Below are 26,171 nucleotides of genomic sequence, written 5' to 3' on the forward strand. Positions count from 1 at the left end.
ATAGACTCAGGACGAATTATGGGAGCAGCTTGATTTACTTGCTTAATACAGGTGGTGATTAATGGTAGTGGTGATGGCTGGTAGTGATGATGACTGGTAGTGGTGATGGTTGGTAGTGGTGATGCCTGACAGTGGTGGTGGGTGGTGGTGGTGATGACTCGTTGGGAGAAATACGGTTGTTCCCTTCCGAAGAGCAAAGATTTTAATGATTATGCAAGACCTTCTGTTTGGACCTTCCCCTTAACGTGAACTTCGGCGGTATGATAGTTAAACGCAGTGAGATTTAGTTGACTTAATTGTGAAGGAAATGTATACGTAGAAACCATTAAATGTAGTTGGTTTATGGAAGAAGAAATATCCACATAGAAGTAAATGAATCTTAGCTAGTGAGGAAGAAATTTATATAGAGAAACGATTAGATATAGTTGGCTTGGATAGTGGGAAGAAATAAATATACATAGAAACAATTAAATTTAGTTGGTTCGTCAAGGGAGAAAGAGTTGAACTTAGAAGTAATTAAATCAAGTTGGTTTTGGGGGAAGGAATATATAGAGGAAGATTAGACATAGTTGATTTGAGGGTGTAGGAAGAAAAATACATAGAAAAAGTTAGGTATAGCTCTTTCGTAGGGAGAGAAATAGATGAACTCATAAATAATTAAATCTAGTTGGCTTTCGGGGAAGGAATATATAGAGGAAGATTAGACATAGTTGATTTGAGGGTGTAGGAAGAAAAATACATAGAAAAAGGTTGGTATAGTTCTTTCGTAGGGAGATAAATAAATAAACTCATAAATAATTGAATCTAGTTTGCTTGTGAGAAAAAAAATAAAGAAAAATTATTATAGTTAGTTTGTAAGGAGGAGAAACAAATATACATAGAAACATTTAAACTGAATTAGCTCGTAGAGGGAGAGAAATACACACACATACAGAAACCGCTGAATGTCTTTTTTACAGGGCGAGAGGAAGGCCGGTAATATAAGACACATTTGCTTCTCTCATCAGCTAATTCTAAAGGTCAAAGAGGGGGTCAGTCGGGCTCTAATGGGTGTTTTTTTAGGTTCATGGTACAGAGGAAGGGTCACACTACCATCAGGGTCCTAAGTGTACTCCTGGAAATGCCCTAAACTCCAATGAAAGCCTTGTCAAATATATGTACGTTCTAATGAGTGTTTTTTAAGGTTCATGGTACAGAGGAAGGGTCACACTACCATCAGGGTCCTTAATGTACTCCTGGAAATGCCCTAAACTCCAGTGAAAGCCTTGTCAAATATGTGCACTTGGGCGTTTTAAAATACGACCCGTAGTGTTTTTGTGCCCTTCAATATCTTACGCGTCGCCGTGCCGTAGGGAGGAAGGGCGCGGGGAAAGGTCGTTACTGGTTTAGAAGTCACTGTTTCAGAAGCCAAATGTCAGCTGATGGAGGTGCAGGGGAGTCATTACCGCGGTCTGTTCAACGTCATCATCAGTAATATCTTAAACCGTCGTTGAAGCTCAGACCATTCAGGAAAACACAGACCAGGGCCGGGTTCATAGGAGGAAGGGGAGGGGGGGGGGGAGTTTATAGGAATGTCAACCCCTCCCATTTTCTCACTCCTGAAATATTACTAAGTCTAAGATGGAGTTCGGCATAATTTAAAAGTCACCCTTCACTGCTTAACACCGAAACGAAATGAAACTGAACCAGCCAAGTCCCCCCAGCAACCCTCCCCTGGCCAGAAGACCTTCGACCAACACTCCCCCTAGCCACCGGTCCATCCATCTCCTCTCCCCTATCCACTAATTCATTCATCTACCCTTCCCTATCCACCTACTTCCTCTACAAGCCCACCAGTTCCTCATACAACCCTTTCCTATATATCAGTTCATCCACCAAGCTTTCCCTATCCACCGGTCCATCCATCTACTCTCCCCTATCCACTAATTCATTCATCTACCCTGCCCTATCCACCTACTTTCTCCTACAAGGCTAGCAGTTCCTCATACAACTCTTTCCTATATATCAGTTCATCCACCAAGCTTTCCCTATCCACCAGTCCATTCCCCTCCTCTCCCTCTCCACACAGTCCTCCACATAAGCCAACCAGACCCCAGCAACTCTTCCCTTTTCAATAGTCCATCCACCTAGCCTCCCTATCCACCAAATCCTTCCTATATGCCTCCCCTATCCACCAATCCATCTACCAACCTTCCCTTGTCAACAAACTCCATCCTACAAGCCCCCTATTCCATCCATCTATCCTTTCCCAATCCACCAATTCATCCACCCACCCTGCCCAATCCCCCAATCCATCCACTAACCTTTCCCTATCCACTAGTCATTCCCCATCCATCAACCTTCATCAAGCCATGGATCATTTAGTAAGGCCTTCAGTAAGCAAAGACCATTCTGAAGAGCAGTCATTAATACCACCATCATCTTTTTTTTTTTTTTTTAAAGACGCTATTTTTAACTTTATGTAAGACCTCATTATTTGTAGACTTTTAAAATCGTCGGGGTTTTGTTTAAATTTTTTGGTGGGGGGAGGGAGGGGGCTATCCAGCTTTCTGTAATATGTTTAAGATTTTCATAACCTATAGTCCTTATGTCACTCTTCTCCCCCTCTTTATATTCCATTCCTTCCATTCAATTCAATTCCCTCGACAGCATTTCTTTATCCGTCTCATCGTAACATTCCCTCCGCAGTCTTACTTTATCCGTCTCATCGGCTGCTTGCTCGTGATTCGTCGTCTGTTTGGGGTCGTGAGTCTTGGCGCGCCGAGTGTTGTTTGCAGGGAAGGTCGTGTTTGCCTCGTCCATCGTGTGTCGTGTAAACAGTCGGACGGGGCTTGATAAATATGTCGAGAGAGAGAGAGAGAGAGAGAGAGAGAGAGAGAGAGAGAGAGAGAGAGAGAGAGTGAGAGATGCTTTGTCGACTGAAAAAGAACTTAACTGAATTTGCCATGTAAGACTTAAGTGACTATTGTTGAGGAAATTAAAAAGACAAATTGTTTTATCCCAGTGCTATATTTCCTTCCCTCTTCCTCTTCCTCTTGCTCCTCTGTCATCCTTCTCCTTCCCCTCTTACCCCTTCCTCTTTCCTCCACTTCTTCCCTTCTACTTTTATCCTGTATTTTTCCCTTTTCCCATTATTCACTTCTCCCCCTTCCTGCCTTCTCTATCCCTATCTCTCTCCATCCTCTTCTTCTATCTTCATTGTCTTTCTTTCCCTCCCTATCTACCCCTCTTTCTCTTTCTTCATCCTTTTCCATTTCTCATTGCCCTTCCCTTCCTTCTCTATCCCTCTTTCTCTCTTCATCCCCTTCTTCTATCTTCAATGCCTTTCTTTCCTTCCCTATCTACCCCTTCTTTCTCTTTCTTCCTCCTTTTCATTGCCCTTCCCTTCCTTCTCTGCTTCTCTTCCTCTCTTTTTTTCCCCCTGCCCATTTTTTTCTGCCTCTTTCCCCCTCATTCTCTACCCCTCTTCCTCTCTTTCTTTTCCCTATTTGTCCTTCTTCCCTTTTTTCTCTCCCTCTTTCTCTCTTTTCTCTCCCCATTTTCCATTGCCTTTCTTCCCTTTCCCCTTCTACCCATTTTCCTCAGTCCATCTGCCCTCTTTCCTCTATCATTTTCCCTTTGCCTGACTCTCTGCCTTCCTCCCCTTCTTCCTCCTTCCCCTTTCTCGCCTCATCTTCCCCATAGTCTCTTCCTCTTTGCTCCTCTTCCTTTCCTCCTTTACCCCCCTTCCTCCTCTCCCCACGTTGCCCTTTCCCTCGATCCCTTTACCTCCGTTCTCTCCCCTCCTTCCTTCCTTTTCCCCTTGTTTTGTCTCTTCTTCTCTATCTATTCCCCTTTGCCTATCTTCCTCCTCTGACCGTGTTGCCCCTTCTCTCTATCCATTTCACTTTGCACGCCATTATCTACCCTCTTCTTTTTTCTCTTTCTCTTTCTCTCCTCTGTCTTCTTTCCCCCCGCCCTCTCTCTGCCTCCTTCCTCCCCTCTCTCTTTCTCCTCCTCTTCTCTCTCTTCTCCTTTCCCTTCCCCCCCCCACCCCAATCCCTTCCTCTGCAAATTACTCTCCTCCCCTTCTCTACCCTCTCTTCCTCTCCTCCTCTCCTTTTCCACCCCGTTGACCCCCCCCCCCCCCGCCCGTTCTTTCCCCCAGGTGTACTAACCCCCCCCCCTTCTCCCCCACAGGTGAGCCTTGCTACATCGGCATGGACATCACAATCGCCTCTTTCGACTCCATCTCCGAAGTGAACATGGTAAGTGTGGGTGGGGGGGGAGGGGGAAGGGGGGAAAGGGAGGAGGAGGAGGGATTGTGTGGGGGAGGGGGAGGGTAATGAGTCTGTGTGTGTGTGTGTGTGTGTGTGTGTGTGTGTGTGTGTGTGTGTGTGTGTGTGTGCTCAATCTCTCAGCTGCTTCATCTTCATTTTCAGGCTTTCTTATATTCCTTCCTTCCTTTCCTTCCCTTCCTTCCTTCCTTTCCTTCCCTTCCTTCCTCCCTTCCTTCTTTCCTTCCCTTCCTTCCTCCCTTCCTTTTTTCCTTCCCTTCCTTTTTTCCTCCTCAGGTCACCAAAATCCCTTAATCCCTCTTCTCTGTGACCTTTTCCCACCTCGCGGACTTTTCCTTTATCCTTCCCTTCCCCTCCCTCCCTTCCCCTCACTCCCTCCCTCCCTCATCATTCCCTTCCTCTCCCCTTTGTTGCACCTCCAAATCCTCACTGTCAGAAGAACCAAGGAAGTTTAATAAGTGTAGAGGCGCCAGTGAGCTGCTCTGAGTGAAGCCAGGGACAGTGAGTGGCCGCCATATTAGTAGGGGCATGGTATGGCTTGGAGCTGATTGGTTTGTTGGTCTGGGAAAGTTTAAAACCGATCCATTCCTTTTCTCACCTTTTCCTTTTATTTTTTTTTACTCCCTGTCTTTCAATCGCTTTCTCATTATTTTCTACCTCATTTCATGCACTGTTACCACCATCACAACAACCACTAATATTAACACCACCACAATCACTACCAACAGCATCAGCTTAACCTCTATCATTTTCTCTGTAACATCTATGGCAGCATTTTTTCATGGTCGGGTTCTTCTTCTTCTTCTTCTTCTTCTTCTTCTTCTTCCATCTTCCTCTTCCTCCTTTTTATCCACTCTTCCCTTCCTTTACACTCACCCCCCCCCTTCGTCTTTTCACCTCCTCCTCCTCCTCTTCCTCCTCCTCTCAGACATCGGTAGGAGGAGGAGGAGGAGGACACTAAAGGAGAAGGAGACAACTTCAAACACACACACACACACACACACACACACACACAGAGAGAGAGAGAGAGAGAGAGAGAGAGAGCTGGAGTGACCTATCAGTATCGGTGTGTGTGTGTGTGTGTGTGTGTGTGTGTGTGTGTGTGTGTGTGTGTGTGTGTGTGTGTGTGTGTGTGTGTTCTGGATTTATTGCTCTTAATGAGGGTACACAGGTATTGGCGGCCTGACGGAAATGGTGGTGGTGGTGGTGGTGGTAGTGGTGGTGGTGGTGGTGGTGGTTTAGATATATATGGGTGGCGATAATGGTAGCCTTAAGAGAGAGGTACTGGTAATGCGTGTAGCTCAGGAGGAAGAAGAAGAAGAAGAAGAAGAAGAAAAGACGAAAAAGAAAAATTATGAAAAACAAAAAAAAAATGCTTCCAAAGATGATACAATTAACAGTAGTGGAGGTGATGCAAGTTTAGCTGATGTTGTTGATAGTGATTGTGGTGGTGTTACTATCAGTGGTTGTGGTGGTGATGATGGCGATGGTAGTTAAGGTCCCACAACTACCATCACCTCACTCTCCCCCTGGTCTGGTCTTTAGTCGGCATTCTGAGACGCTTCCTGCTCTTACATCAATAATTTATAAAGGCCGAAAAAGAGATTAAACGCGGTCCCATGAGTGTTTTATTGCGTTCATGTCGTAGAAGAAGGTCCAAACTACTAGAAGGGTCATTAAACTACCCCTGTTAATGCCCGATACTCCTACAAAAACCGTGTCAAACAAGTGTGCTTGGGCTAGAAAGGTTTAAGAACATGGTCCTTTGCTTCACGGCCCAAATCCTCCTGCCCTCGCCGCCTCCCCAAACACCTGAGAACCGTAATGATTTCCCGGACACTCAGGTAACCAGGTGTAAAGAGGTGCGCTATACGACAGGTGTGAGAGGTTAATTAGTCATATAGGTACTGGTCTTACTTGGTTTGCTCTCCTGGTACACACACACACACACACACACACACACAAACACAAATTCACGAACACAAACACGACACATACTCAAGGGAACCAAAGTCTGAGAGTAAATAAATATAAAGAAAACTAAATAACAAACAAGAAATACCACTGATTGGGACCCGGAAGTTACACCTCGACCGCAGAACCCGATCGAAGGGAGGGCGGTAATACACAGACCGCGAAAAAAAAAAAGGGAGTGGGTAGGCCAGAGAGAGAAAAGGAGGCCCCCCCAAAAAATCCAGTCCCTTTGTGGGCGCCGCGCTAACAGGCTGACGCTCCGCTCCGCCGCGCCGTGAGAGCCAAAGTTGCGGATATAATTAACTGCTGAATGGGGCCGATAGTTTTCCGAAGGGGTGAGAGAGAGAGAGAGAGAGAGAGAGAGAGAGGTAGCTTAGTATAGGTCTCCCTCTCTACAACAACAACAACAACTACTACTACTACTACTACTACTACTACTACTACTACTATTAAAATATAAAGCTAGTCAGTTAGGTCGACCACGTGTCTTTCCCACACACGTAAAATCATTAAGTCTACCTTCCCTTAATTAAGCCCAGGCAGGTGAGTGAAGGAAGGTGAATGAGCAACGCAACCACGGTCAAGAATGGGTTTGAGTTTTCTGGTTATTTTTAGAGTATTGCGTGACCCATTATACAACCTATTTCCACATACATCATCATCATCATCATCAATATAGTTTTTTCTCTTTGGTGACTACGGATACGTGAGTTGTGTATTACCCTTTCATCATCGTCATCATCATCACACTATTTAAGCAGACACAAAAATACCATTAACTCATGTCATCAGTATCCTCATCAGTATCATCACCATCAACATCATCATCATCATAATCATCGTCATCACCCCAGGAAGTGTTGTTACCTTTAAAATTAGGCAGTGTAGTCGCTTATAAAAAAAAATCAATATATCACACACTCTTGTTCCACCATATTACACCACACATACACACACACACACACTCCTGCCACGCACTCACCCCACCTCCTCCTCCCCCCCAGGACTACACCATCACCATGTACCTCAACCAGTACTGGAAGGACGAGCGCCTGGCCTTCAGCTCCAGCGACGAGCTCCTCACGCTGCCCGGGGACTTTGCCGAGAAGATCTGGGTCCCGGATACCTTCTTCGCTAACGACAAGAGCAGGTGAGTCGTGGGGGCGTGGTGGTGTGTCGTGGTGGAGATGGCGACTCACGAAGCACATATTAAGGGGAGGAAGAGGGCATGGAAAGGGTTTTGTAAGTGTGTTTTAAGCATTTCACAGCAGCAGACTCTCTCCTCCGCCTCCCAAAACCAGGTGAGGAGTTAGAGCGTGTTGGTATGGTGTAGTGGCGGAGGCGATGATACAGAAAGCATATGTCGGGGGAGGAAGAGGGCATGGAAAGGGTTTTGTAAGTGTGTTTTAAGCATTTCACAGCAGCAGACTCTCTCCTCCGCCTCCCAAAAGCAGGTGAGGCGTTAGAGCGTGTTGGTATGGTGTAGTGGCGGCAGCGATGATACACAAAGGACATGTTGGGTTAGGAAGAGGACACGGTAAGGGGATTGCAATGATTTTAAAGGCATTCCACGCTTGCAGTCTCACTACTTAGCCTTTCAAGAGCAGGTGGGGCGTGAATGCGTTCTGGTGTGGCTTTGTGGTGGTGACGATACACACAACACATGTCGGGGGAGGGAGAAGGCACGGAAAGAGTGTTGTGAGGGTGTTAAAAGGCTTTCCACACACCCTACCACACACCCAGATATTCCCTTCCCTCGTCTCGCCTCCTACGTTCTCACCTGCACCCAGCCACAACAAGTGAACAGGTGGCGTGGGTGCTTCCGCCTTTGTGTGTGTGTGTGTGTGTGTGTGTGTGTGTGTGTGTGTGTGTGTGTGTGTGTGTGTGTGTGTGTTGGCGGACTTCACCTTTCCTTCCTTCCCTTTCCTCCCCTTCTCTTTATTCCTCTTTCCTCCCCTTCTCTTTATTCCTCTCTCCCTTCCATACACTTGTTCCTTTCACCCCCCTCCCCCCCTCCCCCATCGCATTTTTTCCCCCTGCCATCCTCTCGCATTCCTTTCTTTCCTCCCTTTCCCCTTTCCTTCCCTCTCCTTCACGCCGTCTTTATCCCCTCATCTCTCCTCTCATGCTCTCCCTTATCGCTTTCTCCTTCTCCCCTTCTTTTTCCTTTCTTTTCTTCCCTTTTAACCCAACCGTCTCTATTTTACAATCTCCATCTCATGTCTATCTGTCCTACTGTCTCCTTGCTTTATCGTCCTTCTCTTGTCCTATGCTATCCTTTCTCTTCCCTATTTATCTAACCGTCCCTATTCCACCCATTCCATCTCTTCCGTCTATCCTTCCTTTGTTGTCTCATCCTCCCCCTGCCCCATGCCTTCCTTTCTTCTCCCTTTCATCTTCCTTTCTATCTATCCTCACCTCCTTCTCCTTTCTCCTCTTCCATCACCTGCACTAACCTCTTCATCTTCCTCTGCCTTCCCTGTTACTCTCCTTCCTCTTCGTCTCTGCCTTCCTTTCTCTTCCCTTTCCTCCTTCCTCCTCCCTATTCCCCACCTCCTTTCTCTTCTTCCATCACCTGAACCAACACCTTTTCGTCCTCCTCTGCCTCCCGTGTCGCTGCCCTCCTCCTCCTTGCCTTCATTCTATTAACCTCTCGCTTCTAATTTGACGCCGGAGCCCAACACGCCGAGAAAGGGCCGGGCTGGGAAGGTGTTTGGAAGGAGATGGGACTAACACTATTACCGGAGGGCGGGATGAGAGGAGCAGGAAGAGGAGGGGAGGAGAAGGAGGAAGAGAAAGAGGAGGTGATGGTGAAGGTGGAGGAGGAGGAGGAGGAGGAAAGTAGTCGATGTTATGTGATATGTTTGTTTGCTGACAATGTGCTCCTTCCTTCCTTCCTTCCTTTCTTTCTTCTGTCCTTCCTTCCTTCCTTCCTTCCTTCTTTCTTTCCCTTTCTCCACCTACTAATCCTTACCATCCGTTCTCCCTTCATTCATTCTCTTCTTCCTTCCTTCCTTTTCTTCCTTCTCTCCCTCCTTCATTCTTCCTTTTCCCCCTCGACTCATCTCCTTCCTTCCTTCTTTCATCATATGGCCCTGTCCTTCCTTTCTTCTTTCCTTTCTTCCCTCCCTCCCTCCTTTCTTCCTTCCTTCCTTTCTTCCTTTCATCCCTTTTCTCCTTCATCCCTCCCTTTCTTCTTCCTTCTTCCCGTCCATTCTCAAGAGTCCTCACTTGGCTATATCGAACTTTTTTTCTTATTTTCCTTTCATCCTCCAAATTCATCCATCCACCCAGTCAGTCACCCATTTATATTCCCCTCCCTATTTCATTCCCTTCCTTCCTTCCTTCCTCCCGCCTTTCCTCCTTCATCTCCTGCCTCCCGCCACCCTTCCTCCCGAGAGCCGCCCCCAAGACCACCACCTCGAGGCTGTTGCGTTGGCGGAGCGAGTCAGTGAAGCGTCTTGACCTTGGCCTACCGCCGCCGCCCCCATGGCCACGACCGCCGCCCCGCCCCGCCCCGCCCTGGCTGGCTCGCGGGCCGTTCTGACACCGCCGTACAGTCGACTAAGAAAGGGAATCCAGCACACAAAGTAATATGAAAACGGCCTAAAAGAGCTTATATATACAGTTAAGAGCGTTCATCCTCTCTATTTTCCGTTCATTCGTATACGCTGCCGTTCATCAATATTTTTTTTTTTACAGCTAAGGCGAAAAATATGAAAAAAAGCCCGCTACTCACTGCTCCTGAATAGAGGTCAAAGGAGTGTCCAAAAAGAGAGGTCAATTTCGGAAGGAGAGGTGTCCTGATACCCTCCTCTTGAAAGATAATAATAATAATGATAGTTTTATTTCGCCCAGCGGCATATATATAAAAAAACAAGACAAGTAAGCGAACGAAAACGAACGAGATACATTATATAAGCGTGTGCATGTCTTGGTTCTCTCTCTCTCTCTCTCTCTCTCTCTCTCTCTCTCTCTCTCTCTCTCTCTCTCTCTCTCTCTCTCTCTCTCTCTCTCTCTCTCTCTCTTACTCCTTCCCTACATTTTTTTATAATAGTAATAATAGTACTCTTAGCCAAAGGTATTTATTTGTTTAATGCCACCGGCGCGAGGAGAGAGGCTTGGGAAAGGGAGAGAGAGGGAGGAAGGGAGAGCAAGGGAAGGCGGGTGTGGTAATTGATCTGCTTGAGGGTGGAGTGTGTGAATCGTGTATGCAAGACTCGGAAAGTAGGTACGCATAACATGGGTGTAGGCGGGAAGGAGGGAGCGGATAAGAGAGGGGACATGGAGTGATAGGGAGGGAGGAAGAGCGAGGGAAGGCGAGCGCGCTGGGAGGGGCTCAGAGTGGAGTGTTTCATGTGCCACCGAGACTCCCAAAGTACAAGTGTTATGGCAATGGTCCTCAACCTTTTTTACCCAATGTACCCTTTTCACTATCTGTCAGAATGTCATTACCCCCTTTTCAAGATTGTCTGACTCGGAAGCCTTAGTCACACCTCGCTTGCGGGAGGGGATGGAGCGGTGTCACTTCAGCGGAGGGGGATGATTGCTGCAGGAGGCCTAGGGAGAGCTCAAGTGTGGCAGTCCTGTCCATGAGTAATATGTTTTCAACCTTATGCTTCAGGAGCTTGTGGCACTCGATCCGACAGGTTGCTGCAGCTGGTGAATTGCGTTTCGTGCCGCCCCGGTGAATTTGAAGAAAAATATCAATTTTCCAAATGTTTGAGTCTGCTGATGTGGGATCCAAATTCCCCTTGAAACCCTGATATTACCCCATTGGGAACCCCTGTGTTATGTGCTTCCTTCGCGCGGCAGTAGTTAGTGTACCAGTGTGATACATGCACTCCACCAACTCCGGTCTTCTCCTCCTCTTGCCCCCCCATACCCCCCCCCCCCCCACACACACACACACATCCCTCGTCTAGTACACGTAACGGGAGTAGCCGCCGCGAGAGACGGGAAAAAGTGGATAGCGTGACACCCTTCCGTCCTGTCCCGTCCTTCCGCCGCTGCCTCCGTCGTCCCTCGTCCGACACCTGCTGACGCGCCTGACACGCCCTTGACATCCAAGTCGAGGCGAAGGTGGTCCCTCAGCCTCCCCGTCCCGCCCCTCACCTGCCTGCCTTAAGGGGCTATTACACTGCAGCGTTGCCACATTATCGCACACATTGCATTGCATTTTCGTAGTTTCTGACCAATAACTATAGCAAAAACAAACAAACATCAATAAATAGGAGTTTTAACGCTAACTTCAATTTTCTATCGTTATTTGTGTAGGTACGAGAGTTCGAGGCTTAAAAGTAATAAATACAATGTGGTGAATACGATAATCTGGCAACGCTGTTACACTGGGCAAATTTTCCGTGGATCTTCAGTCAAACCACGATTTCCGCTGGCGTGCTTCTTATATTTCCGTGGTTTTCTGACGTGTCCACGATCTTCCAAAGCTACGGTAGATTTCACTGAAGGACGACGGTATTACTCACCATCATCAGCAGCAATAACAAGAAACAAATAAAAACCACGCTAGGGGAAATCGTGGTTTGACTGAAGATCCACGGAAAATCCCTAGTACATCGATCTTCCAATAGGGGGGCCGGGCGGTTGACCTCGAGGCGTGGCAGAAGGCGAGAGACCGGGCATAATTGGTGGATGGACAGGGAACTATTCTTGTACTTCTTCATCTTCTTCTTCTTCTTCTTCTTCTTCTTTTTATTTTTCTTCTTCTTCTTCTTCATCTTCTTCTTTTTCTTCTTCGTCTTCTTCTTCTTCTTCTTTTTATTTTTCTTCTTCTTCTTCTTCATCTTCTTCTTCTTCTTCTTTTTCTTCTTCTTCTTCTTCTTCTTCAGCTTTTCCTGTCTTTCATTACGGGGTCGTTCTTGCTATGCCGTCTCCATTTTCTCCTATCATTCACATCCCTTTTCTCTAATTCCTTTGCTGCCAAGTCTTCTTTTATGCTTTCTATCCATCTTCTTTTTGGTCTTCCCCTCTTCCTTCTTCCTGCCCCTTGACTCAGGTGTGCACGCGTCAGGTAATGCGTTCGATCGGCGAGTCACTTTCGGGTACTGGCGCCGCGTCCCTGACCTGACCTAACCCAACCCGTTCCCCGCCCCCGTGACCGAGATGTCTATTTTTAGCTGAAGAGCGAGCGAGATCATCTGTTTTGCCTGCCGTCACCTTGTCTCCGTCACACCCTCCCACCTGCCGTCCCCACCTGTCCCGTGTCTTGTCCCGTCTCTTCCTCCCTTACCTGTCCTTTTTTTTTTTTTACAACAAAGGAGACAGCTCAAGGGCACAAAAAAAGAAATAATAATAAAAAAAGACCGCTACTCGCTGCTCCTCTCAAAGTCATCACGTTTTCCCCTATTGATGCCCCTTCCATACTACTGACTACCCTGCCTTACCCTACCACCTATGCTCTACCCTACCCTGCCTTCCACCCCCTCATTTTCAGCCATCTTCCCCCTGTCCCTGCCACCCCTACCCCAACCATTCCAGCCCTCTGCCTTCCACCCCATCCCAGTCATCCCCCCTCCCTACCAACCCTTAACCCTACCTTCTACCGCCTCACCACAACCATCTCCCCCTTTCCCTGCCACTCCGTCCCCTACCATTCCTTGAACCTTCCTCCTACCACCTCATCACAGCCATCTCATGCGTCCCCATCCCTGCCGCTCACTACCCACGACCCCTGCCTTCGATATCTCCTCACCCCTTACCCCTACCAGTCACTCCCCATCCTCCCATCCCACCCCACTCTCCCACGCGTGTCCTCGTCCCCAGAGAGCGAAACAGAATCCCGCACTCAGCCCTCAGAGACGCGGAACAAGGAGTGACGTGTTTTCGGCTTTGTGGGTCTTTGAGGAGCCGGGTTGTTGACCTCTGCGCGTGGCTGAGGCGAAGGGAGGAGAGAAAGGCGGGAAGGCAGCAAGCAATTCCTAGTACATCGATCTTCCAATAGGGGGCGCCGGGCTGTTGACCTCGAGGCGTGGCAGAAGGCGAGAGACCGGGAATAATAGATGGATGGACAAGGAACTATTCTTGTATTTCTTCCTCCTCTTCCTCCTCTTCTTCTTCTTCTTCATCCTCTTCTCCTTCTTCTTCTTCTCCTTCTTCTTCTTCTTCTTCCTCTTCTCCTTCTTCTTCTTCTCCTTCTTCTTCTTCTTCTTCCTCTTCTCCTTCCTCTTCTTCTTCTTCTTCTTCTCCTTCGTCTTCTTCTTCTTCTTCTTCTTCTTCTTCAGCTTTTCCTGTCTTTCATTACTGGGTCGTTGTTCCTGCTATGCCGTCTTCATTTTCTCCTATCATTCACATCCCTTTTCTCTAATTCCTTCAAGTCTTATTTTATGCTTTCTATCCATCTTCTTTTTGGTCTTCCCCTCTTCCGTCTTCCTGCAGCCTCCATCTCCAACACTTTCCTTCCTACATAGTTACCGTTTCTCATCCATACCATTGCAGTCCTTCTCCTGGACCTTTCTGTACACCTCTACCACCTTAACCCGGTAGGTGCGGGGGTCATGTTTCTTAAAGGCCCCTCTAAGCGAGAAAAATGAGAAAAAATCATCACTCACGCAAACTGTTTCACAATATATATCAACGCATTTGTAATCAATTTATGCATCATCTATTTTGGGGGGTTTATGTCAGGCAAAAATTTGGACCGTCGCTGCTACACGGTAAAGTCACAAATTTGGCCCGTCGCTGCTACCGGGTTAACTGTTCCCGTGATCCGTTCTTTTCTTAACCATTCTTACACTGTTCTCCGTAAAGGCTCACAGATCTTAACTACACCCAAAGCCACATAGTCGGAAGTCCCACAAATTACTCCATAACAGATTTTCCCAAAGGACTTGCATATATATGTTGACTTCAGTATCTCAGTTTCTCCTTCTCGCCTCATGATGGAGTGTGGGAGGGGGCAAGCTATACTCATGCACGATAAATTACCAAAGGCTCGCAAATGCTAAATCTTATAAGTATGGTGTTTTTCCAAAGGCTTGCGATGGAGGACCGACAAGAAACTCATAATCAGATCTCCTTCTCACTGCTCTCAGGCGTATGTGTGCTGACTCTTAGGAATCACTCGTAAACTGACCCCCTGCACAGCCTCACGTGTGCTAACTCTTAAGAATCACTCGTAAACTAATCTGCTTCACAGTCTCACATGTGCTAACTTTTGAGAGTCACTCGTAAACTAATCTGCTTCACAGCCTCACGTGTGCTAACTCTTAAGAATCACTCGTAAACTGACCTCCTTCACAGTCTCACATGTGCTAACTCTTAAGAATCACTCGTAAACTGACCTCCTTCACAGTCTCACATGTGCTAACTCTTAAGAATCACTCGTAAACTGACCCCCTTCACAGTCTCACTGGTGTTAACTCTTAAGAATCACTCGTAAACTGACCTCCTTCACAGCCTCACATGTGCTAACTCTTAAGAATCACTCGTAAACTGATCTCTCTCATAGGCTTACGTATTCTAAAACCCTCAAGAATCACTCGTCTCCAGAAGCCTTGATATCTCTCTCGCCCCTTCCCCCCCTCCTCCCACACAGCTATTAACACACACTTCTATCTCTCCCTAACACTCTTCTCCCTCTGGTATACTAACTCTTAAGAATCACTCGTCTCCAAGGCCATAAAGTCTCAGCCACATACACACACACAGCCATAAACACGTCCTTCCCTCTCTCCCTCACACTCTTCTCTCTCTGGTCCATTTTCGTTACTAACACATCCGCCCCTCCCTCCTTCAGTCACTCACCCGCCCTCTGGTCCCTTTCAGTTACCTGCATGACGTCACCGAGAAGAACAAGATGGTGAGGCTGCACGGGGACGGCTCCATCACGTACGGCATGCGATTCACCACCACTCTGGCCTGCATGATGGACCTCCACTACTACCCGCTCGACACGCAGAACTGCACCGTCGAGATCGAGAGCTGTGAGTTGGGGCAGCTTGTAGGCTTTTGTTTGAGGGGGGTAAGGGAGGGGTTAGAGGGTGTTGCTGTGTTTTTTTTGTTGTTGTTGTGGAGTGCGGGAGGGTGGAGGGTGGAGTGTGGTGGTGTGTCTCGTTGTGGAAGGGATGGGTTAGGTTATATTGGAGGGTTGTTTTGCATTACCTCGCTTCTGTCTTTTTTCTCCTTATATTTCCCAGGCTTCTATATTTTTCTCTCCCTAATTCTTTTTCTTTTCCTTCTTCTTCTAATGTATATTTCTTCACTGTCTTTCTATTGCTTCTCATTTTTCTTATCTCCCATCTAATATATACTTCCTCTTCCTCGTCGTCGTCTTTCTCTTACGCCAATATTGAAAACTCTACCTATTTCTTTCCTTCCTCAGTTCCAGTAGCATCAGTATGTTATCCCTTGTTCCTGTGTCCTTCCTATGAACTACCTTTACGTGTTAGCGGCTACACCCAACATATTCAACAGTTCTGAAGTTGCTGTTGGTTGTTTGAGTTGGTAATAATTGACATCTCTCTGTTTGTCTGTTAAAAAGACGACAAAAGGAGGTACTCATGTATGGGAGAGGAGGAGAGTTCTAAGTTTGTTTATATGTTTTTTTTTTTTTTTTTTTTTTTTTTTTTTTTTGAGGTAAGGAAGGTCTTTTTTTCCTTTCTTTATTTGTGTTGACGTCCGTCTCTCTGTCTATCTCTCAAAAAAAAAACTCTCTCTCTCTCTCTCTCTCTCTCTCTCTCTCTCTCTCTCTCTCTCTCTCTCTCTCTCTCTCTCTCTCTCTCTCTCTCTCTCTCTCTCTCTCTCTCTCTCTCTCTCCGTACCTACGCCAAAAATTAATAAAAAGACGAAAATCTGCGTAAAATCTTAGAAGAAAAAAAATTAAGAAACTTTTAGACTAACATTTTCTGGGATTTGTTTTTCGTTCCCATTCTTTCTTTCTCTCTCTCATCAGTCTCTCTCACTTCGTAGAGTTGACAGAAACGAAAGAAAGGAAGAAGGGTCGGAAGCGTTCGTACGAGTAAGAGAAAGGAGAAGATGAAACAGAGGAGAGAGGAAGATTGCACGAGGAATAAGTAACAAAGGAGGAAGGAGGAAGAGGAGGAGGAGGAGGAGGAAGAGGAAGAGGTGAAGGAGGAGGAAAAGGCGCCAGGAAGAGGAGATAGACGAGAAAAAAAATATGCACGAGAAACAGAAATTAGTAGCGAGAACAGAAGAAGGAGGAGGAGGAACAGGAAGAGAAGAAGAGAGGAAGAGGGGGAGGAGGAGGAGGAAAAGGATAAGCAGGAAGAAGAGAAGGAGGAGGAGACAGACGAGGAGGAGGAAGAGGTAACAAAAGGGGAAGAAGGAGAAGGAAGAAGAGGAGAAAGTCGGGGAGGAATTAAGAAACGCAGAAGTAGGAGGAGGAGGAGACAGACGAAAGGAGAAGGATGCAGGAGGAGGAGGAGAAGGAGAAAGAGGAGAAGGTGGGGGAGGAAGAAGTGGAGCAGGAGGAGGAGGAGGAAAAGAAGGACAAGCGGGAGGAGTTGAGATACTGACGTAATTAGCGAGGTGGAGATAAGGGAAATCATGTAGCAGGGAGATAAGAGGGAATGGTTACGGCCAGGAAATTTGAATGATAAGAGAGAGAGAGAGAGAGAGAGAGAGAGAGAGAGAGAGAGAGAGAGAGAGAGAGAGAGAGAGAGAGAGAGAATATTAAATGTCTTCATATAGTATTGGCGAGGCTGCCGTGTTGTTCCTTCCAAGATGCAGGACGAGCCGCCCCTTCCTCGCCCTTCCTGCGCCAAACTCTCGACTTGATATTCTCGGAAACGAAGGGAAATATTTACTCGACACTTTTTTATCACTTTTTTCCCTTTCCACCGTTGGCCCAGTAACCTACCCCCTTTTTTTCTCTCTCTCTCTCTCTCTCTCTCTCTCTCTCTCTCTCTCTCTCTCTCTCTCTCTCTCTCTCTCTATCTCTCTCTCTCTCTCTCCCGTCCTCCCGGTACGCCAGAAGTCACGCACGTAATGTCGTATAAGAAACGGTATAGGAAGCGGAGTCTGTCATTTGTACTTCGTTTTTCTTTCCATTCTTTTTTCTCTTTTTTCCCATCCCTTCCTTTTTCATTCCCAACCTTCCCATCCTTCTTTCTTTTTTCCTCATCTCTTCGTTTTTCTTTCCCATCCTTCCCATCTTTCTTTTTTTCGCATCTCTTCGTTTTAATTTCATTTTTCCTTTTCTTTCCCATCCTTCTTCCTTTCCTATCCCTTCGTTTTCTTTCCCATCCTTCTTCCTTTCCTATCCCTTCGTTTTCTTTCCCATTCTTCCCATCCTTCTTTCTTTCCCATCCCTTTCATCGTTTTCTTATTCCTCCTTTATCCCAGTCGCGCCAGACAGTCACAAATTACCACGATTTATTATCTTCTTCATTTCCTCCTTTCTTAGTAACACAATCTACCTGCGCGATTCAACACACTCTGAAGGGAAACGAAAGGAAAATATCGAATGAGTCACCCTCTTCCATTATGCTTTTACCTGATGTGTCCCTGTAACGCTATGCAGTTTTCAGTAAATCCCAAGTTATGCTCCACTCACATTGACAACGAAAATAAACCCCGCCTACGCCAGTCCATCATCCACCAATAGCGTTTGCCCTTTCGTAGCCTGAGTTGAAGTGGGGGCGTGGCCTACGTGGGGACTGACCAATGATATATGCGAATGGGGGAAAAGGGGAGGGGCCTATTATCAATGTTAGTGTGAACAGCGTATTGTGAGCCTCCTTGCCTTTTACTACCTATTTTTCTTTCGTGCTGACTGGCCAATAATGTATACGAATGGGGGTAAAGGGGGAGGGGCTTATTTTCGACGTTAGTGTGAACAGTGTATTGTTAGTCATTTTCTTCCTTCCCTCCTTTCCTCTTATTCCTTCCTATGTCCCCGTATCTGGGTCTGGGTATCTGTTTCCGCTACCTTCCTTGTTAGTGTTTTGTCTTATCAGATGTTTACGGCTCTTGTATATCTGTTGCCCTCCTTGTTAGTGTTTGTTCTATCAGACGTTAACGACTGTGCTGTTATGGTCATTCCTCTGTTTGTTCGTCTTCTGGGTCCAGACACCTCTTCCTTTCCTTCCTCTTAACTGGCTCTCCTACTTACCCACAGATCTCCTTCCACTCCCTCCCTCCCAGCGTTACCAAATTACCGTACTCATCTCATTGCATTTTCGTTGTTTCTGACCGATAACTAGAGCAAAAAAAGCGAACAAACGTCAATAAATAACAGTTTTAACGCTAACTTTGCTTTTCTGTCGTTATTTGTTTTGGTACGAAAGTTTGAAGCTTAAAAATGATCAATACAATGTGGTGAGTACGATAATATATGACATCTCTTAATTAAATCTAAAGTGACCTCAGCTTACCTTCAATTATTGTCTCACTCTCTACTCTTAATTACCTCTCGTTATCTTTACGCCACAATTACTGTCAGCATCACACGCCATCACTATCAATCGCAGGTGGAGTAGGGATATGATTAAAGCTAAACTCACCTTCGCTCACAACATCTCATTCTCTTCCCTCTGTGCTAATGGAGCGGGGCCGACCTGGCTCATATTTTTACCTCCGTGTGTATTTTCCCCCTCAACTCCGTCCCCATTTGCGTTAATTGAAATAAAAGTACCGGGCAGGAGGGGAGGAGGAAGAGAACGAGGATGGACGCAGATTGGGTGAGGGGAGAGGGAAGGGAAGGGAAGGGAAGGGATAGCATAGCAGGAGCACCAGGCGACAGTAAAGGGGAAAGGGGGAAAGTGACAGATTGACGGGAAGGGGAAAGGGGAGTAAATAGTGAAGGGGAAGGAAGAATAGCAGCAACAGAGAGGGGAGAGAGGCTGTGGGGGGGAGAGTAAGAGATTGGCGAGAGACGAGAAGGGGAGGGAAAGGGAAGGGAGAGTGGGGAGGGGTGAAGTGGGGTGGATTGGCAAAGGAAGAGAAAACAAGAGTAACAGATTGGCAAACAGCGATGAGAGGGAGAGAATATAAAAGAAGCCGAGAGGAGAGGAGGAGGAGGAGGAGGAGAAGGGAAGGAAGAGGAGGGACACGGAAGGGAGAGGTGGGAAGGGCAAGGGAAGAGGGGAAGAGTAACAGATTGGCAGGGAGGAAAGCAAAGGGGAGAGAAGGGAGGGAAGGGAGCGGAGTAGGGGAAGGAAAGGGAAGGGGAAAGTGTAGCAGATTGGCAAGGGAAGAGCAGTAAGTAGCGGGCTTTTTTTGTTTTTTTTTTTTTTTACGCCCTTGCACTGTCTACCCTGCTGTAAAAAAAAAAAAAAAAAAAAAAAAGAGGGGAAGAGAAAAACTAATTGGCAGGGGTCGGTGAGAGAAGGGGAAGGGAGAGGAAGGAAAGGGAAGGGAAAGGCAGGGCGTCGTGGTGGTTCTGGACAAGAGAAAGATCGCGCAGAGTCTAAAGTCTGTGGGTTGTCAAAAGTCTCACTGTTTTTCTTTATTTCTCTTTATTATTGCGGCCAAGTGTCATAAAAAAGCGTCAAGTATCAGTGTAACAGTACAGCGTCGTGGCTCACAAGACGCTCCTAAAACTAATTGTTGGAGTAGAATTGAAATAGAAGAACCTTTATTGAATGCGTCTCTTGTGAACGGCGGAAGTTGCAAGACTGACTAACTGACCATCATGTGTATTGTTGTCAGTCAGTCAGTCAGTCAGCCCGTCAGCCATCCTCTGTGCCGCGAGCAGATTTGTTATTCATCAGTGTCACGAGTCAGTCAGTCTCCCAGTCGGTCGGTCAGTCATTCTGTGGCGCGCGGACAGGAATCGTTGCTATCGCCGCCCACCAATTACCGCCACCCCGCGCCGGTTTGGTAGGGGAAGGGGAGGCCGCTGCTGGTGCTGTCTCGCTGATGCCACTCACGAGGCGCGCGTAGTAAAGTTAGGTATGTCAGTGCGTCTTTCAATCGATCCTGCTCATCTTGGAGGCGCCGAAGCGTGTGTTCATTCACCATCTCGGTTTTTTCCTTGCACAGAGTCGCTTTCAGTATCGCGACGGTGACTTTTCTCTCCAACTCATTGATGCGCGTAGTCAATGAGTCGTCTGTATGTTGTTCAAGGACGCCTATTTATGATTGTGGCCGTGCAGCGTCGCCACTCAGCGCGTTCCCCGGGTAAAGTCTCCCTCCCTCCCGCAGTAGTAGCAGCCTTAACGCCTTATCGCTCTCATAAATGTACTTAGTAAATGACGTCAGTACATTATTTTGTCACGCCTGTTTGTCTTATATGTAAATCCGCGTGTCCATTCAGCGTGTTTTCTGCGTGTTCGTCTCCCTCTTAGTATCGAGGCGAGGGCTGGTGGATGAATGTATGCAAATAAACTCCCTGATACACAACAGCTACATTAAAGCACTTAACGAACCTGCACAACACAACTGTACACTCCTACTCTCTTTCCTCTTCCCCCGACTGTACCTTCTACGCTTCCTCTTCTTGCTCTGCCCTTGAATATAAAAAAAGGTGGTTACGTCATGGGCCTTGAGACGTCAGGATTCTAGGTTAGTGAATTGGAGGCCACAGGAGCAGCCTCTTGCCCCCTCTAGTGGTTCAAAGTGATAGTGGTAGTAGTAGTAGTAGTAGTAGTAGTAGTAGTAGTTGTTGTTGTTGTTGTTTTTGTTGTTGTTATATCTGAGTTACGTAGATGAGTATTAGACACGTTTCTGAAGTCTCTTACTGTTATTTTTTTTTTGTGTGTGTGTGTAAACCAAGTCTTCCAATACTCTCTCAGTAGTGTGTGTGTGTGTGTGTGTGTGTGTGTGTGTGTGTGTGTGTTCTGATAGATTCTGCTTCGTCTCATTTTTCTTCCCTTTCCAACCAAAAATGCTATAACATCAAACATGAATCTTCCTGCGCACTCTTAGGTTTGTTCTCGGAAATGATAGAAAGGAAAAGAACACAAAAAACTCGGCTCCCGTAAGTAAGTACATCGAGTTCGTCCTTTCTTTCCCTCCGCGTCCAGGTAACATTGTACTCAGCCGGCCAGGTGAGGTGACCATTGACCAGGTGACCTCTTCTTGCTGACCTCCTTCCTTATGGCGAACAATCTCCATTCTCCCCCTGATCCTTTCATTTACTTATTTTTTCTTCTGCATCCCTTAACTTCCTTCTTTTTCTTCTTCCTCTCCTGCTTCTTCCTTTTTCGTTGGTATTTCTTTATACGTCTTGTCTTGTTTGTTATTGTTCCTGTTGTTGATGGTGGCGGTGGTGGTGGTGGTGATGGTGATGGTGTTGTTGTTTTCTTCTTTTTCATACTCGTCTTTTCTTTACCATCATCATCATCTTGTTGTCCTCCTCCCTCTCCTCCAACTCCTCCTCCTCCTCCTCTTCCTCCCCCACCCACTCCTCCGCCTCCCCCTCCCGTAGCCTTGACTCCCTCACTCCTCGCCGCGTACCCGTCGCCCCACGCCGCCTATCACCACAATCTCCACCGTCAGCGCCTCCTCCTCCCCCGTTGTTGTCTTCCTGCCCTCGAGGCCCCTCCTGATGGACGCTGCCGTGGCCGCTATCATGAGCCTACTTCGCCTTCATCACCATCATCTTCACCATCGTCATCACCGCCTTCACCATCACCACCAGAGCCACCGTCACCATCGCTCGCACTATGGTGATGGTGGTGTTTGTGAGATTGCTGATTGGTTTTTTTTTTCGTGTTCTGTCAATTCTTTTTCCTTTTATTCTTCTTTTCCTTGTTTCTTTCAGTTTAATGATCATAGTAATATCGTCTAACTCATTCTGTTTCTTTTTTTCTTCCTTTTCTTCTTTTTCTTGTGTTCATTTTCATTATCATTCTCCCTTCCTCCTCCACGTCATGATCATCACTACCGTCAAAATCATCATCATTTACACATTACTTTATCATCAATATCAGTGCTTACCGTCCATGAGGTGGGATGTACACTGCCATGGATTTAGAAGGAAGGAAGGAAGGAGTGGAGGGTAAGAGAGGGAGGAGAGACAGACAGACGGACGGGAGGTGGGGATATAAGGAGAAGGAGGACGAGGGGTTGGCTGTCCGCGAATAGAGAGGACGGATAGACAGACGGAAGGAGATATTTAAGGACGGAGGAGGAGGAGGACGAGGGCTTGGCTGTCCGCGAATAGAGAGGACGGATAGACAGACGGAAGGAGATATTTAAGGATGAAGGTCGAGGAGGACGAGGGCTTGGCTGTCCACGAATAGAGAGGACGGATAGACAGACGGAAGGAGATATTTAAGGACGGAGGACGAGGAGGACGAAGGCCTGGGTGTCCGCGAATAGAGAGGACAGATAGACAGACGGAAGGAGATATTTAAGGACGGAGGAGGAGGAGGACGAGGGCTTGGCTGTCCGCGAATAGAGAGGACGGATAGACAGACGGAAGGAGATATTTAAGGATGAAGGTCGAGGAGGACGAGGGCTTGGCTGTCCGCGAATAGAGAGGACGGATAGACAGACGGAAGGAGATATTTAAGGACGGAGGAGGAGGAGGACGAGGGCTTGGCTGGCCGCGAATAGAGAGGTCGGATAGACAGACGGAAGGAGAGATTTAAGGACGGAGGAGGAGGAGGGCGGAGGCTTGGCTGTCCGCGAATAGAGAGGACAGATAGACAGACGGAAAGAGATATTTAAGGACGGAGGAGGAGGAGGACGAAGGCTTGGCTGTCCGCGCGTTAGTTACAGTAGAGTAGTAGATAAAGTTAAGGGGGCATTAGCCTGAAAGTAAGATTGGATGAGGTGAGAATTAGTACAAGGTCATTAGGCCGTTTTGGGGGAGGTACTAGGAAGCTACTCTCTCTCTCTCTCTCTCTCTCTCTCTCTCTCTCTCTCTCTCTCGCTCTCTCTCTCTCTCTCTCTCTCTCTCTCTCTCTCTCTCTCTCTCTCTCTCTCTCTCTCTCTCTCTCTCTCTCTCTCTCTCTCTCTCTCTCTCTCTCTCACACACACACACACACACACACATCTGGCTTGCTTGCGTATATTAAAGAGTCCTGCCTTGTGTTTGCGTATCTTGCGTCACATCTAAACAACAACAACAACAACAACAACAATAACAACAACAAAAGGACACATACTCACAACACGAAATGCATAAGTGTACGTACTCATCGCTTGTATATATTATGAATGTGTGTGTGTGTGTGTGTGTGTGTGTGTGTTTGTGTGTGTGTGTGCGTGTGTGTGTCTTAACCCGCGACCGTCCTCCAGGAAGCGTAAGAGCGGGTATGAATGTGCCGGCAAAGGGGACGATCGATCTTACGCTTTTAAAAGGTCGAGGGTCGTGGGAATTATAATGCACGACTGCTGGAGAGAGAGAGAGAGAGAGAGAGAGAGAGAGAGAGAGAGAGAGAGAGAGAGAGAGAGAGAGAGAGAGAGAGAGAGAGAGAGAGAGAGAGGGAGGGAGGGGGGGGGGGGGGACGAAGAGAGAGTATTACCCCTCACTATTCACTAACACTCCAAAATTCAGCCTCATTGCGAACCTTGTGCTTTGCTTATTATCTTTCCTTGTGTTCGGTTTTTCTTTCTTTTCTATTTTTTCTTTTCTTTTTTTTCTTTGTCCTTCAGAGATGACCGCGCGTAGATGGAGAAGAGGATAATAAAACAGGGAACATCGAGGTCTATTATTTTTATTTTTTATTTTTTATTTCTTCCTCATTCTCCCCCGTGTACCTTAAGCTGGCGCCTCTTTATTGCACGGACCTTAAAAAAAAAAGGAAAAATGCAAGAAAAAATATATAGTTTATGATGTGAAAAGTTTCCGACGTTATCCGTAGAGTTTTTTTTCTCCTTGCTCGTTATTCCCTCGCTCTTGGGTACGTAATTAGAGTGGAGAAAATGAGAGAGAGAGAGAGAGAGAGAGAGAGAGAGAGAGAGAGAGAGAGAGAGAGAGAGAGAGAGAGAGAGAGAGAGAGAGAGAGAGAGAGAGAGAGAGAGAGAGAGAGAGAGAGAGAGAGAGAGAGAGAGAGAGAGAGAGAGAGAGAGAGAGAGAGAGATATGGCATTCGTATCTTCAGTACTTGTGTGGTAGTCATCGGTTAAGTTAGGTTACGTGAGGTTAAGAGAGAGAGAGAGAGAGAGAGAGAGAGAGAGAGAGAGAGAGAGAGAGAGAGAGAGAGAGAGAGAGAGAGAGAGAGAGAGAGAGAGAGAGAGATGGCATTCGTATCTCTAGTATTTGTGTGGTAGTCATAGGTTAGGTTAGGTTACGTGAGCTAAGAGAGAGAGAGAGAGAGAGAGAGAGAGAGAGAGAGAGAGAGAGAGAGAGAGAGAGAGAGAGAGAGAGAGAGAGAGAGAGAGAGAGAGAGAGAGATGACTGTCCTATCTCTAATGTGTGGTAGGCAGAGGTTAAGTTAGATAAGATTAAGAGGAAAAGAAAGAAAGAAAGAGATAGAGAGAGTGAGATAGCTTTCGCATTTTACTTTTTGTGTGGTTGTCATAGATTAGGTTAGGTTAAGTTAGATTAATAAGAGAGAGAGAGAGAGAGAGAGAGAGAGAGAGAGAGAGAGAGAGAGAGAGAGAGAGAGAGAGAGAGAGAGAGAGAGAGAGAGAGAGAGAGAGAGAGAGAGAGATACCTTTCTTATCTATACTATTTAAGTGTGGTACGCCTACGTTAGCTTATATTAATTAAGAGAAAGAAAATATGGAAGAAAGAGAGAGCTTCAAGTGAGTGGGTCCGCTTTCTTATCTGTACCATTTAAGTGTGATAGGCAAAGGTTAGGTTACGTTAAGGTAGGTAAAAGACTCCTTCAATCTTACCTGTCTGTTCCCATCTCTCTACAACTCACTACAAGCACCACGGAGCTTTGCCAATACGCTGAGAGACACACATGACCCGCTCTAACCTAACATGTCTTTCACCTCTCCATGAAATATCCACGCCCCACGTAATGAGAGGAAACGTCAGCCTCTTATCTGTCTGTTCCCATCCCTCTACAACTCACTACAAGCACCACGGAGCTTTGCCAATACGCTGAGAGACACGCATGACCCGTTCTAACCTAACATGTCTTTCACCTCTTCATGAAATATAGACGCCCCTACGTAATGAGAGGAAACGTCAGCCTCTTATCTGTCTGTTCCCATCTCTCTACAACTCACTACAAGCACCGCGGACCTCTGCCAGTTCGCTGAGAGACACGCATGACCCGTTCTAACCTAACACGTGTCTTTCACCTCTCCATGAAATATACACACCCCACGTAATGAGAGGAAACGTCAGCCTCTTATCTGTCTGTTCCCATCCTTCTACAACTCACTACAAGCACCGCGGACCTCTGTTAGTACGCTGAGAGACACGCTTGACCCGTTCTAACCTGACACGCGTCTTTCACCTCTCCATGAAATATCCACGCCCCACGTAATGAGAGGAAACGTCAGCCTCTTATCTGTCTGTTCCCATCCTTCTACAACTCACTACAAGCACCACGGACCTCTGCCAGTTCGCTGAGAGACGCGTGACCCGTTCTAACCTAACACGCGTCTTTCACCTCTCCATGCAATATACACGCCCCACGTAATGACATTCCTGGTATGCATCACGCGGGAAGGAGACGAATGGTTTACAGGTACAGAGTGTCACTTGACCCGCCCAGAACAAAGCCCGTCGTGCGTGTACTAGCGGGGATATGCACACCTTGCTTACTGAAACGTTGTAAATATGGAAAAAATGAAAAAGTAACAAAAGTGATTAAAAAGAAAAGATGGCAGTATATTTAGATAGACAGAAACACACAAGCAAACCGCATTTTCCACCTGACAGACTCCCTCACACACAAGCAGTTATTGATCCCATAGTCCTAAAGCTCCATATTACAGCATTTTGTCGTATATTATTCCCCTAACGCAGCAATAACACTGTCGGGAAGGAGGGAGAAGAGAGAGAGGCTTGGTGAGATATGTAAGTAAAGGATCAGAGAGAGAACGGGTGTTGATGGGGTAGGATGGGTATGGAAGGGGATGATAG

The 26,171-nt window shown here is 46.8% G+C and overlaps 1 protein-coding gene across 3 annotated transcripts in view; it reads left to right on the forward strand.

Annotated features, from left to right (window-relative positions):
• LOC126987530 (gamma-aminobutyric acid receptor subunit beta-like) overlaps positions 1 to 26,171 on the forward strand; it is a 161,499-nt gene that overhangs the window by 117,215 nt on the left and 18,113 nt on the right. For all 3 annotated transcript variants that reach the window (XM_050844534.1, XM_050844535.1, XM_050844536.1), the window contains 3 exons: positions 4,180 to 4,247; positions 7,256 to 7,401; positions 15,036 to 15,193. In XM_050844534.1, coding sequence (XP_050700491.1) covers positions 4,180 to 4,247; positions 7,256 to 7,401; positions 15,036 to 15,193 — 372 coding nt within the window. The remainder of the gene's footprint in view (positions 1 to 4,179; positions 4,248 to 7,255; positions 7,402 to 15,035; positions 15,194 to 26,171) is intronic.

Source organism: Eriocheir sinensis, chromosome 65 (assembly GCF_024679095.1).
Source record: "Eriocheir sinensis breed Jianghai 21 chromosome 65, ASM2467909v1, whole genome shotgun sequence".
Classification (NCBI taxonomy): Eukaryota; Metazoa; Arthropoda; class Malacostraca; order Decapoda; family Varunidae; genus Eriocheir; species Eriocheir sinensis.